Below are 17,354 nucleotides of genomic sequence, written 5' to 3'. Positions count from 1 at the left end.
TGACTATGAGAAACCTTGGAGAGGACCTCAGATGTGGGCAACTCCCCCACAATGGATGTCGAGCGGGTCTAACATGATGCTGTGAAAGTTCAATCCATAGTGGCGCCAACACAGCTGCGAGAGTTCAGTTCAAAGCGGATCTAAGACAGCAGCGAGAGTCCCGTCCACAGGAGACCATCTCAAGCGGAGGCGGATCAGCAGCGTAGAGATTTCTCCAATCGATACAGGCGAGCGGTCCATCCTGGGTCCCGACGAGCGGTCCATCCTGGGTCTCGACTCTGGACAGCCAGTACTTCATCCATGGTCATCGGACCGGACCCCCTCCACAAGGGAGGGGGGGACATAGGGGAAAGAAAAGAAGCGGCAGATCAACTGGTCTAAAAAGGAGGTCTATTTAAAGGCTAGAGTATACAGATGAGTTTTAAGGTGAGACTTAAATGCATCTACTGAGGTAGCATCTCGAACTGTTACCGAGATGCTATATGTTTTTAAGAAAAAAAACACTAACAGGGCGGATGCAGAGAAACACATTTTATTTCTAGAGACTCCGTACCTACTGTCAAAACTCTAAAGACCGACTGCACAGTTCCTGTCTTCACCATAAAAGACCTGTTTCATCCTGCCTGTGCTAACAAAATAAGAGTCTCAGAAAGCTAGCTTGCACAAGCTAGCGCTCTACGGATTTTGATGCCAATGTATTTCTCCCCCGTCCTCAGCGACCGCTTTCTCACTTGCTTGCCCACCCGCACACTCACTGACGTCACTCACCTGCTGCCAGACATTAAAGGGCCACACACATATGCTACTCTCGTAACAAAGTGTTTAAAAACGAGTATGCAAGTTGGACAAATGAGATGCCAAATCCAACCACTTTCATGTGGTATTGGACAGAAACGAGGACTTTTTTTTTCCCTCCATTTGAAAATGCGGACATTGTCAGCACCACTGTCTAATTCCAATCAATGCAAGTCATCAGAATCAGGTAATACACCAACTTATATTTTTGTCTTCATGAAAGAAAGGAATCTATGTGTGTTAAACATGCTTGTATTATCATTAAACACCATTAACTTGTTAACAAAAATGTATTTTTCATAAATAAATAAATATAAATTATAATTAGGAATGAGGTAGATCTCCTCGACTTGGTCAATTGAAAAGTAGCTCGCCTGCAGAAAAAGTGTGAGCGCCCCTGGTCTAGTTTAAAATCGCTGTCTATAGTACATAAGATGTTTACTGTATTTTCCGGACTATAAGTCGCAGTTTTTTTCATAGTTTGGGGGTGCGACCTATACTCCGGAGCGACTTATGTGTGAAATTATTAACACATTACCGTAAAATATCAAATAATATTATTTATCTCATTCGCGGAAGAGACAGAGAAAATGTCGGCAATCGTCACACACACGTCAACCAATAAGAAGTTGGCGGGGGAGGGTCATGGCAGAAGTGCATTGTGGGTCATGGAATGCTAACTGCTATATGCTACTGCTGTAGCTATTAAAATGGGATCATTTCAACGTTGGCGGTAACTGAGAAGGGCTGAACAAAAATGACACCGAAAAGGAAATCATGTACTGCAGATTACAAGCTGGACGTAGTGAAATATCAATCAATCAATCAATGTTTATTTATATAGCCCCAAATCACAAATGTCTCAAAGGACTGCACATCCTCGGAAGAACCCACAAAAGGGCAAGGAAAACTCACACCCAGTGGGCAGGGAGAATTCACATCCAGTGGGACGCCAGTGACAATGCTGACTATGAGAAACCTTGGAGAGGACCTCAGATGTGGGCAACCCCCCCTCTCTAGGGGACCGAAAGCAATGGATGTCGAGCGGGTCTAACATGATACTGTGAAAGTTCAATCCATAGTGGCTCCAACACAGCCGCGAGAGTTCAGTTCAAAGCGGATCCAAGACAGCAGCCAGAGTCCCGTCCACAGGAAACCATCTCAAGCGGAGGCGGATCAGCAGCGTAGAGATGTCCCCAACCGATACACAGGCGAGCGGTCCATCCTGGGTCCCGACTCTGGACAGCCAGTACTTCATCCATGGTCATCGGACCGGACCCCCTCCACAAGGGAGGGGGGGACATAGAAGAAAAAAGAAAAGAAGCGGCGGATCAACTGGTCTAAAACGGAGGTCTATTTAAAGGCTAGAGTATATAAATGAGTTTTAAGGTGAGACTTAAATGCTTCTACTGAGGTAGCATCTCGAACTGTTACCGGGAGGGCATTCCAGAGTACTGGAGCCCGAACGGAAAACGCTCTATAGCCCGCAGACTTTTTTGGGGCTCTAGGAATCACTAATAAGCCGGAGTCTTTTGAACGCAGATTTCTTGCCGGGACATATGGTACAATACAATTGGCAAGATAGGATGGAGCTAGACCGTGTAGTATTTTATACGTAATTAGTAAAACCTTAAAGTCACATCTTAAGTGCACAGGAAGCCAGTACAGGCGTAATATGATCAAACTTTCTTGTTCTTGTCAAAAGTCTAGCAGCCGCATTTTGTACCAACTGTAATCTTTTAATGCTAGACATGGGGAGACCCGAAAATAATACGTTACAGTAATCGAGACGAGGCGTAACAAACGCATGGATAATGATCTCAGTGTCTTTAGTGGACAAAATGGAGCGAATTTTAGCGATATTACGGAGATGAAAGAAGGCCGTTTTAGTAACGCTTTTAATGTGTGACTCAAAGGAGAGAGTTGGGTCGAAGATAATACCCAGATTGCAGATATGCAGCAGAAAACGACAAGAGGAAGCGGCGCATACCTTTGGAGTCGGCAGAGTTGTTTAGAAGCGACATCGAGGAAGAAGATTTCATGGGATTTATGGTTTAGGAGTGACAAATTGTTTGGTAAACATATAGCATGTTCTATATGTTATAGTTATTTGACTGACTCTTACCATAATATGTTAGGTTAACATAGCAGGCACCTTCTCAGTTGGTTATTTATGCCTCATATAACGTACACTTATTCAGCCTGTTGTTCACTATTCTTTATTTATTTTACATTGCCTTTTAAATGTCTATTATCGGTGTTGCATTTTATCCAATAAATTTCCCCCAAAAATGTGACTTATACTCCCGTGCGACGTTTACCGTATTTCCTTGATATGCCGCAGGGCATATATTATGCGCCTGCCTTGAATTACTGCGGGGTCATTCATTTATAAGTAAAGGTAAGACCATAATAACGTTTTTTTTTATTAAATGTGCTTTTCATGAAGGTATCCTTACACCACACTCAAATTTTTACTGCATGCCTTTGGTAAGTGCCGGAGTGAGAAGAGGTTTTAGCACCCCGGCGGCAATTCAAGGAAATACGGTATATGTTTTTTTCCTTCTCTATTATGCATTTTCGGCCGGTGCGACTTATAATCCAAAAAATACGGTACTTGTGAAATCATACTTTTACCTACAGTAAGCGCACGCTCATTTCTCTCTGCTAGTAATGTACTCGCAGCAGTAAAACTATTCTTTTTTAAAACACAGTTCTTATACTGTATATTATTTCTCCCATTTATTCCAATAATTTCAGGTCAGCTGCTCGTGCCTTGTCTTTTCTCCAAGTGACATTAAAAGCATAACTGTTGTCTGTTTAGTGTTTACACACCACTTATTTATGGTTGGGTGTGGAAAGGAAGGGAGATTGCCAATGTCATCTTGTCATGCTTCAATAAAAACACTCCTTGTTTATTAGCAATACGTCTTTAAAAAAGTAACAAAAGCAGGTCAAAGGTATTAATACATACTAGATACAAAAAGTTATCCACATTATTCATATACAAATTTTTGTTGGCGTCTTGCAAGCCATAATCTCCTTCTTTCCTTTTAGACCATGGGTGTCAAAGTCATTTTTATTGAGGGCCACATCGCAGTAATGGTTGCCTTTAGAGCAGGGGGCGGCTCTTTAGCGCCGCCCTAGTGGCTCTCTGGAGCTTTTTCAAAAATGTAGGAAAAATGGAAAAAGATGAGGGGAAATAAAATGTAAAAAATATATTTTTTTTTGTTTTAATATAGTTTATGTAGGAGGACAAACCTGACACAAACCTCCCTAATTGTTATAAAGCACACTGTTTGTATTAAACATGCTTCACTGATTCGAGTATTTGGCGAGCGCCGTTTTGTCCTACTCATTTTGGCGGTCCTTGAACTCACCGTAGTTTGTTTACATGTGTAACTTTCTCTGACTTTCTTAGACGTGATTCATGCCACTTCTTTTTCTGTCTCATTTTGTCCACCAAACTTTTAACGTTGTGCATGAATGCACAAAGGTGAGTTTTGTTGATGTTATTGATTTGTGCGGAGTGCTAATCAGACATATTTGGTCACTGCATGACTGCAAGCTAATCGATTCTAACATGCTTTTTAGGCTAGCTACATGTACATATTGCATCATTATGCCTCATTTGTAGCTATATTTCAGCTCATTTGGTTTCCTTTAAGTCCTCGTAATTCAATTTATATCTCAAGACACTATCTGTATGTAATATGGCTTTTATTTTGTTGCAGATTTGTTTTTGTATTTTTGGTCCAATATGGCTCTTTCAACATTTTAGGTTGCCGACTCCTGCTTTAGAGAGCCACTTTTTTCAAATTAATTTAAATCATGCATGCGGCAATAACCTGTGATAAATTAATAAAATAATAAACAATAAAAATAATAATGATAAAATAAAAACAAAATAATGGGCAGCACGGCGGGGGGGGGTTAAAAATAATAATGATAAAATAAAAACAAAATAATGGGCAGCACGGCGGGGGAGGGGTTAGTGCGTCTGCCTCACAATACGAAGGTCCTGTGTTCAATCTTGCGCTCGGGATCTTTCTGTGTGGAGTTTGCATGTTCTCCCCGTGACTGCGTGGGTTCCCTCCGGCTTCTTCCCACCTCAAAGACGTGCACCTGGGGTTAGGCCCCTCCCACCTCAAAGACATGCACCAGTATATGTATGTATGTGTATACATGTATACCTGAGTATATATCTGTGTATGTATAGATATATGTATGTGTATATATGTATGTATGTATGTGTATATATATGTGTATAATGTGTATATATATATACATATATGTGTATATATATATATATATATATATACATATATGTACATATATGTATATATGTATGTATGTGTATATAAAGGTATGTATGTATATATATATATGTGTGTGTGTGTATATATATATATATATATATATATATATATATATATATATACTTGTATGTATATATGTGTATATGTGTGTGTATATAGTGTCAATGCTTTAACTGTAGGACAGAGAAAGTAGATGGTCTCACAAGCTGAACTTCAACCCTGAACATCTGTTTTGCAAACCCGGGTCTTATCAGACGTTTAAAATATTCCAAATGTCTCTCAGGTACGGTATCAGCCCTGAGAACATCATCCTGTACGGGCAGAGCATCGGCACGGTGCCCACGGTGGACTTGGCGTCACGCTTCGAGTGTGCTGCTGTGGTTCTACACTCTCCTCTCACCTCCGGGATGAGAGTGGCCTTCCCTGACACCAAGAAGACCTACTGCTTCGATGCCTTCCCCAAGTAAGCCTTGGCTTGCAAGATGGGGGGACACCGTACAAGATGTTTGTTTTAGGGCCCAGTCCTATGGCCAAATGTGTCATGATTTTTTTTTTCAGGACAAAACAAAATATGATGACAGAGATGATGCACAAGTTTTTTTGACAGTAGTTTCCGGACTGTAAGCTGCACCGGTACATAGCATTTTAGAAGAAAAAAGGATATTTTTGATATATTAGCCACAGATATATAACATATATATATAATATATATATAGAGAGAGAGAGAGATTGAGGGACCCCCTCATGAAACAGCTCTGTAGAGATGAAGTAGTCTTGTGATTTTTTTCTCACACATACATATATATATATATATTTTATAAATGTTTATCTACATACCCTAATAATAATTTTTTTAACACGGCAGTAAAACTGCTGATTAAACAAAACAGAATTCATTGATCTCCCTATTCATCCTTTGTGAGATGAATACGATTATGTCTTTTTTAATACGGTTCTAAATGTTTATCAGGATTCTTTTTCTTTGTACTTTAAAAACCCTTTTTGCGTTTGAACAGTTTCTTCATGTGAATCATTTTACTACATGGTTTGACTTCTTTACTACATCCATTCCATAATTTTGCTGTTAGCGAAGAAAAATCCATTGATTAGCCTCACCTCTGTATAAACCGCAGGGTTCAAAGCTTGGGGAAAGAAGTAGTGGCTTATATTTTAGACAATATGCTCATTTGATCAAATCTGTAACAAAAGTAACCCCTATTTTGCTCCTGGAATTAACGTACCAGCTTTTTTGTTGTTCTAGAACAGGGGTAGGGAACCTATGGCTCTAGAGCCAGATGTGGCTCTTTTGATGACTGCATCTGGCTCTCGGATAAATCTGAGCTGACATTGCTTAACAGGATAAGTAATGAATAATTCCACTTGTAATCATAGTGTTAAAAATAACATTCAAAATATAAAACATTCTCATGCATTTTTATGTTCAAGAAGTTGCGTTAATGGTAAGAAGTAATTTATTTATTATTGGTTAGTGTTGGGCTTGCCCTCCTGGGGGTTCTTCAGAACACCAAGCACCGACATGAGAGCCTGTTTTAGGGTAAAATATATATATATTTTTTCAATTAATCTCTCAGTTGCTTTCCAGCAATTGTCTTTTTCTCTTTCGTCCTCACTCGCGCTCTGGCTCCAGCCCCAACCCTGTCTCTCCTCCTGCTTATAACAGAACGACAGATGATTAGATAAAAAGGCCCAGGTGGGCCTCTACGCACCTGTCGCTGATTTCGAGGCCGGTCCTGGCAACATCCCGCTTTGCTGCAGGCCCGCAGGCCACGCCCCTCCACAGTTAGCTTCAGAATAACAATGTTATTACAGAGAATAAGAGACCTATTATACTCTGGAAATGTTGGTCTTACTTAAAAATGCACGTGTTCAGTTGTGTTCAGTTTAAAAAATATATATTATATGGCTCTTAGGGAAATACATTTTTGGCTCTCTCAGCCAAAAAGGTTCTCGACCCCTGTTCTAGAAAATACACTTTGAAGGAGACAGACTTGTTCACATTCACATTTTAAATGTGCAACGTTTAAAATAAAAAATAAAACTCTCATTTGTGTGGCAAAAAATACACATTTTGAATGAAGTCACAACTTCCAGAAATGTACATCGATGTTAAAAATGACGATTCCAGTGATTATTCTCCCTTTCTTACCGTTCATGTTGTCTTGCTAAATGATTTCTGCCTCACTAAGCTGCTTTCCCTAGTACTTAATTACATTTATTAAAGTGTAATTCAGTTATTAAATTACTTTTTTTTGGTAAGTAACAAGGAATTAGAATGTATTACTTTTTTATAAGTAATTTTCAGAACACTGGTAGTAAGAGAGGGCTTCACGGTGGCAGAGGGGTTAGTGCATCTGCCTCACAATACGAAGGTCCTGCAGTCCTGGGTTCAAATCCAGGCTCGGGATCTTTCTGTGTGGAGTTTGCATGTTCTCCCCGTGAATGCGTGGGTTCCCTCCGGGTACTCCGGCTTCCTCCCACTTCCAAAGACATGCACCTGGGGATAGGTTGATTGGCAACACTAAATGGTCCCTAGTGTGTGAATGTGAGTGTGAATGTTGTCTGTCTATCTGTGTTGGCCCTGCGATGAGGTGGCGACTTGTCCAGGGTGTACACTGCCTTCCGCCCGATTGTAGCTGAGATAGGCGCCAGCGCCCCCCGCCACCCCGAAAGGGAATAAGCGGTAGAAAATGGATGGATGGATGGTAGTAAGAGTAATGTGGAGTTGAGTTTACACTAAACACATTTTGTTTAAAATGCTGATAAAAATATATCGTGTATCGCGATTCCGTCTAAAAATATCAGGATATTTAGGTCATTATGGCCCCGCCCTAGTTTGTCGGTTGAAGCTGCCATGTTCCTTTTTCATGTCAGCATGAAGCAAATAGGTTTTAGAAGCCCAGTGCTAAATGAACACAGTTTTATTGGAACTCTAGCATCATGTAGCATTGCCAGCTGTCAAACATACCAAGTAACCACAATAAAACTAATAAATCTGATCTGATCTTTTCTCTTTTTTCTTTCCCTCTCACCAGCATAGAGAAGGTGTCCAAGATCCCGTCTCCCGTGCTGATCATCCACGGCACAGAGGACGAGGTCATCGACTTCTCCCACGGTCTGGCCCTCTTCGAGCGCTGCCCCAAGGCTGTGGAGCCGCTCTGGGTGGAGGGGGCGGGCCACAACGACATCGAGCTCTACAGTCAGTACCTGGAGAGGCTACGGCGCTTCATCAACCAGGACCTGGCCGCCCAGCACGCCTGAGGGGGCTCGCGCCCGCCTGTGCGTGTAGGTGTGTGTGCGTGCGTGTGTGTGTGTGTGTGCCCGTGCGTACCTTGTGTGTGAGTATGCGTACGTTGCAGGCGTGCATGCTTGCTTGCGTCGCGAGCATGTGTACGTTGCGAGCGTGCGTTGAGAATGTGTGTGCGTCACAAGTGTGCGAGCGTTCGTGCGTTACGTGGGTGTGTCCGTCGCGAGTATGTGTACGTTGCGAGCGTGCGTTGAGAGTGTGTGTGCGTCACAAGTGTGCGAGTGTTCGTGCATAGCGAGGGTGTGTACGTTGCGAGCGTGCGTGCATGTGTCACAAGCGTGCCTACGTTGCGAGCGTGCTGGCATATATTGCGTGCGCGCATACGTCGCAAACGTGCGTACTTGCTTGCGTCGTGAGCGTGCGTACGTTGCGAGCGTGCTTGCGTCGCATTGCGTTGAGCGTTTGTGTGTCACAAGCGTGCATACTTTGAGCGTAAGTCGCGTGCTTGTGTACATTGCGTGCGCGCATATGTCGCGAACGTGTGTACGTGCTTTCCTCGTGAGCGTGCATGTGTACGTCACGAACGTGCGCGCTTGCGTACATCTTGAACGTGCATATGAGCTTGCGTCGTGAGCGTGCATATGTCGCGAGCGTGTGTACGTTGCGTACATCCCGTGCGCGTGCATCGCGTACGTGCGAACGTCGCGTGCTTGCGTACGTTGCATGCGCGCGTACGTGCTTGCGTCGTAAGCATGTCGCGAGCCTACGTCACGTGCTTGCGTACAACGTGAGCATGCGCGCGTACGTCGCAAACGTACTTGCGTCACGAGTGTGCGTATGTTGCAAGCGTACATCGCGTGCTTGCGTGCGCGTACGTCACGAACGTGCGAGAGTGCGTACGTAGCGTGCTTGCATATATTGCGTGCGCGCATTTGTCGCAAACGTGCGTACTTGCTTGCGTCGAGAGCGTGCTTGCATATATTGCGTGCGCGCATACGTCGCAAACGTGCGTACTTGCTTGCGTCGTGAGCGTGCGTACGTTGCGAGCGTGCTTGCATATATTGCGTGCGCGCACACATCGCAAACGTGCGTACTTGCTTGCGTCGTGAGCGTGCCTACGTTGCGAGCGTGCTCGCATATATTGCGTGCACGCATACATCGCAAACGTGCGTACTTGCTTGCGTCGTGAGCGTGCCTACGTTGCGAGCGTGCCTGCATATATTGCGTGCGCGCATACGTCGGAAACGTGCGTACTTGCTTGCGTCGTGAGCGTGCCTACGTTGCGAGCGTGCTTGCGTCGCATTGCGTTGTGAGCGTGTGTGTCACAAGCGTGCATACTTTGTGAGCGTACGTCGCGTGCTTGTGTACATTGCGTGCGCGCATATGTCGCGTATGTCGCGAACGTGCGTACGTTGCGTGCTTGCGTACATCTTGAACGTGCATATGAGTTTGCGTCGTGAGTGTGCAAATGTCGCGAGTGTGTGTACGTTGCGAGCATACGTCGCGTGCTTGCGTACATCGCGAGCGTGCGTACGTCGCGTGCTTGCGTACATTGCATCCACGTGTACGTGCTTGCGTCGTGAGCGTACGTCACGTGCTTGGGTACATCGTGAGCATGCGCGCGTATGTCGCAAACGTGCTTGCATCGTGAGCGTGCGTACATTGCGAGCGCACGTCACGTGCTTGGGTGCATCGTGAGCATGCGCGCGTACGTCGCAAACGTGCTTGCATCGTGAGCGCACGTACATTGCGAGCGTATGTCGCGTGCTTGCGTACGTTGCGTACGCCACGAACGTGCGAGCGTGCGTACGTCGCGTACTTGCGTGCGCTACATGCGCGTGCACGTAACGTACGTGAGTACGTAGCGTGCTTGCGTACATTGCATGCGCGTGTACGTCGCGTACGTGTGTACGTGCTTGCGTCGTAAGTGCGTCGTGAGCACGTCGCGAGCGTACGTCACGTGCTTGCGTACATCGTGAGCATGCGCGCGCGCGTACGTCGCAAACGTGCTTGCATCGTGAGCGTGCTTACATTGCGAGCGTATGTCGCGTGCTTGCGTACGTCGCAAACGTGCGTACATCGAGAGCGTACATTGCAAGCGCGCTTATGTCGCAAGCGTGCATACGTTACGACAGTGCGTGCGTGCTTGGGTTGTGAGTGTGCATGCGTCGCATCGCGAGCGTGCGTGCTTGCGTTGCATCAGGAGTGTGTGTGCTTGTGTGAATTGCGAGCGTCATGAGAGTACGAGTACATGCGTGTTTGCGTTGCGTGTGTGTGTGTGTGTGTGTGTGTGTGTGTGTGTGTGTGTGTGTGTGTGTGTGTGTGTGTGTGTGCATGGTGCCCACAATGTGTGCACATGAGAAATATTCTTACTTACAGAACATGACAGCTGCATTAATGCAAACATACGTGTGTGTGTGTGTGTGTGTGTGTGGGGTCTGTGTGTCTTTTACACAACACATGTTTAATGTTACTATTTTACAAATGATTGCATTGTGTCTCCTTCAAGTTAGTGTATTTATCTGTGGTGTTTTTAACTTTTGTTGAACTCACAGTCAATCCTATTGAAAGTTTAGGAACATTACAAATGTTTTGTCCAAAAAAAAGACACACAGACGTGTTTGTTGTGGTCCTGATGGAGGAGTCGTGAGGTAATATTCATATCGTGTGTGTGTGTATGTGTGTGTGCGTGTGTGTGTGTGTGAGAGGCAGCTTTTGGCAACAATGAAGGACACATGTTGACTTGACAACAGCGTGAGGGAATAGTAACTTTTGAACATGGACTCGTCTTATTTGTGTGAAGAATACCTCCACCTGGTGGTCAGACCTCTCGGCCCCCACAATGGACATGAGGGTCCGGGGCGTCACTTCAGCCCCATAAAAGATGACCCGATCTCCCCGTTTCTTAACCGTGTCACTTTTGCCTTTTCGCTGTGCACCCTCGCAGCCGGCATTTGTTCTCCAACATCTCCAACATCTCACGTCCCAACTGGAGTTTACCCACTTTGTTCAGCACTCTTTTCCACTTTTGTGTCCCGAAGGAAAGAATCAGAACAGTTCTGTTGCACCGTGCGCTCTTATTTTGGTAGACGCCTTTGGCTTCCTGGGATGAAATATTACACCCCCCAAAAAAAATCATCAAACAAGTCCTTGTTGTTAAACATGTGACTCGACTTTTTTAGTCATTTCCTGTTGGGCCCGTGACTAATGGAGGATGCGTAACTTCACGATGTTGACGTGTTTCGTCCCACGGAGCTAAAATACCTCGCTGTTTTGTCGCCGAGGTTTCCATTTGAGCCCCAAAACGGCCGACTTCCTGTCCGTCTGCAGCCATTGGTTCTTGGTTCACGGAATGTGACGAACTTGTCAGGTTTAAACAAATGTCTGCTTTTCTTTAGTTGAAACCCCCTCATCGAGTAAAAGTGTCGAGTAAGACCGAGACTACAGGTATGATCCATCAAATATTTATTTGTCGTTGTTCTCTCTGTGTCGTTTTATTTGATCTTTTCAGTAAGGCCCCTAATGTTACTCCCCTGGCGGCCAGCAGTGCACTTCCTGTCTGAGGCAAGTCAGGACCTCACTTTGGTGTGGTGCAGGTTCCACCACACACACACACACACACACACACACACACACACACACACACACACACACACACACACACGCTTGTATTCCCGACCTTCTTGAGACCTCTGAAAAATGCCTACCTTTAAAGAACCACCCTTTCAAGATATATAATTTACAACATTAATGATGTATTATATTTCTCTGAATTGCCGCCGAGGCTCTAATTAATTTAAAACCTCTTCTCACCCCGGCGCTTACCAAAGGCATGCAGTAAAAGTAAGCACGCGCTAATTATTTTAAAACCTTCTCACTCTGGCACTTACCAAAGGCATGCGGTAAAAGTAAGCATGCGCTAATTATTTTAAAACCTTCTCACTCTGGCACTCACCAAAGGCATGCGGTAAATTTAGACCTGCGCTTATAAATTTGAGTGTGATGTAAGGATACCATCATGAAAAACACATTTAATAAAAAAAAACGTTATTATGGTCTTACCTTTACTTATAAATGAAGTCCATGCGCAGCTCCTTCTGATCAAAAGCATCGATAACTTGTTTATAGAAGTATTCCTTATCTTTCTTCAGTTTTAAAAGTCTCTCTGTCTCGATGGAGATCTTGCTTTATTACCTCCTGCTTCGATTGAAAGTCCAGTTTAGAAAACTGTTTTATTTTAGATATGTAATCCCCCATGTTAAAAGTGCAAGCGAGAGGAAAAAATAAACGCTCGTTGCTCACTCTTGCTGCTTGTTGTGACTCTTTCTGGAGCCGAGTAGTCGCAAGAAGGATCACTAGCGCCCTCTACCACCAGGAGGCGGGAGTCATTTAACGACTCATATTTGACACACGCAGCTACGGTATATCAATAAAACATAGCTGCTGACTGTTCTTTTTAGCATATTCAATAGCTTGGACCTTAAATCCTACTGAATAGCTCTTAATCTTCTTCCCTTTATGCCATTTCAAATTATTGAAATCAGCCTCCTCCATTTTGAAAATGATGACAGGTGAAGTGTCACTCGTGACGTGACGAGTTTGACCCTGCGGAAATTCTAGGCATATGCTAATTATTTTGGCGAAACGAGCTTGACCCGGCAGAAATTCTAGACATGGGTCAATAAAAATAATATTTTGACCCGGCAGTAATTCTAGGCAGGCGCTTACTATTTACCCGCCGGCAATTCAAGGAAATACGGTATACATACTATGCAAATATAAAAAAGCTTGTTGTGAAAAATGAGCTGGAGTTTCACAAGAAAAAGGTCATAATTTCACAAGAAAAACTTTTGGCGGTATTTTAATAAAAGTCATAACTTAACCCACCGCTAGTCAAAATTTTACAAAAAAAAAATGAACATTTGTGCAACATTATGATAAAAGTTGGATTTTTACTCAATAACAGTTGCAGTTTTATAGGAAAACGTAAACATTTTGGCAATATTAGAACAACAATCGGAATTTTACTTGGCAAAATCATGACAAAAGTTATAATTCTACTCAAAACATTTCACAAGAACAACAAAAAAATGTACAGTATTGTGATGAAAGTCAGAATTTTATATGAGAAATCTCACCATTTTGCATTAAAAAGTAATCATTTTACATAAAACAATAATTTTAGGAGAAAATATTGCGATATTACAGAAACAGAATATAAGAAATTGTTCCCAATTCTATTAGAAAATAATTGACACAATGTGAGGGAAAAAAAATGCTTTTAGTTAATACATTTTTGAGGGATTTTTTTATTTGTAATTGCTTTTTAATTTTCATTATTTACTTTGTTATTACAGTATGTTCTTTATACATATTTATTTGTATCATTTTAATTCATTTTGACCAAAAGGGGCGCATTTAAATTTCTTACACACACTTGTTATTACATATCTTGGCCAGAGGGGGAGCACTTCAAATTTTTACACACTTGTTATTTCATATGTTGACCACCGAGGGCGCACTTTTAAAAGTTGTTTTTTTGTAACGTGATTAAGGCCGAGGATAAAGGAGTCAGGGACCACAGACGGTCCATGTGCCGCACTTTGGGCAACCCAGCTGTAGAAGCTAACTGTTAATGGCCACAACAGTCTTAGTAGCGTAGTGTGTTTGTTCATCCTATGCTCACCACCGGAAGTGGTAAAATTAGCTGTTCACCTGGCTGGGTTTTTTTGGGGATGAATAGGGAACTCCTTCTTTAGCTGCCGTCTTGTTTTATCATATATTTGCACCTGTCAATGTTTACTTTTGTATGCACATTAAATCAACAAAAAAATCCTGACTTTGGAGCAATGTTCACAGACTCTAGTACTTGGCTCTCTATTAAATGCAATGGTTTTCCGTATTGGGCCCATGATTTCGATCCTAACTTGTTCACACCTTCTCGTATGGAAGCTACTTTTCCTTGTTGATGTCTCAAGAAGGGTAGAAGCCCAAAAAATCCTGACTTTGGAGCAATGTTCACAGACTTTAGTATTTGGCTCTCTATTAGATGCAATGGTTTTCCGTATTGGGACCATGATTTATGTACTAACTTGTTCACACCTCCTCATATGGAAGCTACTTGTCCTTGTTGATGTCTCAAGAAGGGTAGAAGCCAAAAAAATCCTGACTTTGGAGCAATGTTCACAGACTTTAGTATTTGGCTCTCTATTTGATGCAATGGTTTTCCGTATTGGGCCCATGATTTCGATCCTAACTTGTTTACACCTTCTCTTATGGAAGCTACTTTTCCTTGTTGATGTCTCAAGAAGGGTAGAAGCCCAAAAAATCCTGACTTTGGAGCAATCTTCACAGACTTTAGTATTTGGCTCTCTATTAGATGCAATGGTTTTCCGTATTGGGACCATGATTTATGTACTAACTTGTTCACACCTCATATGGAAGCTACGTTTCCTTGTTGGTGTCTCAAGAAGGGTAGAAAAACAATTTCTGACTTTGGAGCAATGTTCACGGACTTCAGTATTTTGGCTGTCTATTCGATGAGTTGATTGGCAACACTAAATGGTCCCTAGTGTGTGACTGTGAGTGTGAATGTTGTCTGTCTATCTGTGTTGGCCCTGCGACGAGGTGGCGACTTGTCCAGGGTGTACCCCGCCTACCGCCTGAATGCAGCTGAGATAGGCTCCAGGGACCCCAAAAGGGACAAGCGGTAGAAAATGGATGGATAAACACAATGGTTTTCCGTATCGGGACCACGATTTTGGTCCTAACGTGTTCACACCTTCTCAAATGGAAGCTACTTCTCCTTGTTGGTGTCTTAAGAAGTGTAGAAACAAAAAAAAATCCTGACTTTGGAGCAATGTTCACGGACTCTAGTATTCGGCTCTCTATTAGATGCAATGGTTTTTCCGTATCGGGACCATAATTTATGTCCTAGCTCCTCATATGGAAGGTACTTTTCTTTGTTGATGTCTCAAGAAGGGTAGAAATACAAGAACACACACACACGCATACTATATTACACAATAAAACCCCACATTTCTTTGTGTGTTGGAACAAGCAGGTCTTAAGTTGCACATTTTTGTACAAAAGATGTCAAGTTGCGTGTGTTTATTGTCGTACGTCTTCGCTGGGTCAGGTGCCAGAAAGAACCCGTGGGACCAGTTTGCGGTTTGCGGGTGATGGCGGCATCACGCTAACCCCCCAAAAGGAGCGGCGGGACCACAGATCTGTTCTGACCCCTCATGTTGAAAACAGGGAATCTCATCGTTGTTTGTGTCCTACCAAAGGAGATGTGTCACCACCTTAAAACCAGGGATCTGCCACATGTGTTCAACTACGGGAAAAAAACACAAAAACATTTGAAGTCCGAGGCCTCATTTTCTTTTTTTTTCCTGGACACTTTTTCAGGGAAAGCGCCTGGCACGGGTTCGGGGTGTGAACTTTTAAGGTTTTTGTTGCGGCGCCACTACGGTCGATGTTTGTCACGTCCCGGACATTGCGTGACGGGACTGACAAGTGTGTGCATGTTGTTGTGTATGTATTCTATTGGAGGGCGACGCTCCACCCATGGCATTGACTCTTTGACGCGCTTTAAAGAGATCTAAAAAACAAACAAAAAAAGAGACATTTGAATTTTGTATTGCTCATACTAACTAATGTATAATGAGTTTGTTCCGGGGGTGAAGTGGGTAGGGGGGGAGGGGCTACTTGAACAATACTAGTGGACTGTTTCTATGGTTACTGTACTTAATTATTCGATTCTTTGTATTATGATTTGTAATTTTATGTTGCTTTTTGAAGCGAGACAATGATGTAATGGAATTACTACATGAGACTAAATCTTGACCTTTTTATGGATAATGTAAACAATAAAAGATGACTTATGTACAAAAAGCAAACATCCTATTATTGTCAGTTTTGCTATGCAGACAGTAATGTACATTTTCAACTGACATATGTATAAATGTATTTATATACGTGGATATTTATTTATATATGTGGATGTAGATCTTGTTTTTGTTACACTTCTATCATCGTTTAATGATTGCGTTTGTATACAAGCAAAAATCAAGCTTTACTTGGACCCAGGATAGCTTATTTGTTAAGACTGCTTCCTGTCACTCTAAATTACTGGGTTCAAATCCATAACTTGGAAGGTCTCGTTTTTGTTTGACCTCTATAATTTTTTAATGATTGCATTTGTGTATAAGCAAAAATCGAGCTTTACTTGGACCCAGGATAGCTTATTTGTTAAGACTGCTTCCTGTCACTCTGAATTACTGGGTTCAAATCCATAACTTGGAAGGTCTGGATTTTGTTTCACCTCTATCATTGTTTAATGATTGTGTTTGTATACAAGCAAAAATCGAGCTTTACTTGGACCCAGGATAGCTTATTTGTTAAGACTGCTTCATGTCACTCTGAATTACTGGGTTCAAATCCATAACTTGGAAGGTCTCGTTTTTGTTTCACCTCTATCATTGTTTAATGATTGCGTTTGTATATAAGCGAAAATCAAGCTTTGCTTGGACCCAGGATAACTTATTTGTTAAGACTGCTTCCTGTCACTCTGAATTACTGGGTTCAAATCCATAACTTGGAAGGTCTCGTTTTTGTTTCACCTCTATCATTGTTTAATGATTATGTTTGTATATAAGCAAAAATCGAGCTTTACTTGGACCCAGAATAGCTTATTTGTTAAGACTGCTTCCTGTCACTCTGAATTACTGGGTTCAAATCCATAACTTGGAAGGTCTCGTTTTTGTTTCACCTCTATCATTGTTTAATGATTGCGTTTGTATATAAGCGAAAATCAAGCTTTGCTTGGACCCAGGATAGCTTATTTGTTAAGACTGCTTCCTGTCACTCTGTATTACTGGGTTCAAACCAAAATTTCCTTTCACCTATCATAGTTTAATTATTGCATTAGTATATCAAAAATAATCAAGTACCAAACAAACCTAGGATAGCTC

General features: G+C 42.6%; 1 protein-coding gene across 2 annotated transcripts in view; it reads left to right on the top strand.

Moving 5' to 3' along the window:
• The window catches only part of LOC133568040 (alpha/beta hydrolase domain-containing protein 17A-like), a 32,635-nt gene extending 16,355 nt beyond the window's left edge, over nucleotides 1–16,280 (top strand). For both annotated transcript variants that reach the window (XM_061919747.1, XM_061919748.1), the window contains exons 5-6: nucleotides 5,398–5,577; nucleotides 8,168–16,280. In XM_061919747.1, the coding sequence (XP_061775731.1) occupies nucleotides 5,398–5,577; nucleotides 8,168–8,393 (406 nt within the window). In that variant the 3' untranslated portion in view covers nucleotides 8,394–16,280. The remainder of the gene's footprint in view (nucleotides 1–5,397; nucleotides 5,578–8,167) is intronic.
• Nucleotides 16,281–17,354: the final 1,074 nt, after the last annotated feature.

The sequence above is a fragment of the Nerophis ophidion genome, linkage group LG14 (genome assembly GCF_033978795.1).
Source record: "Nerophis ophidion isolate RoL-2023_Sa linkage group LG14, RoL_Noph_v1.0, whole genome shotgun sequence".
In the NCBI taxonomy this organism is placed as follows: Eukaryota; Metazoa; Chordata; class Actinopteri; order Syngnathiformes; family Syngnathidae; genus Nerophis; species Nerophis ophidion.
The sequence above is the reverse complement of the archived record's forward strand: the minus strand, read 5'-3'. Positions and strand labels throughout refer to the sequence as shown.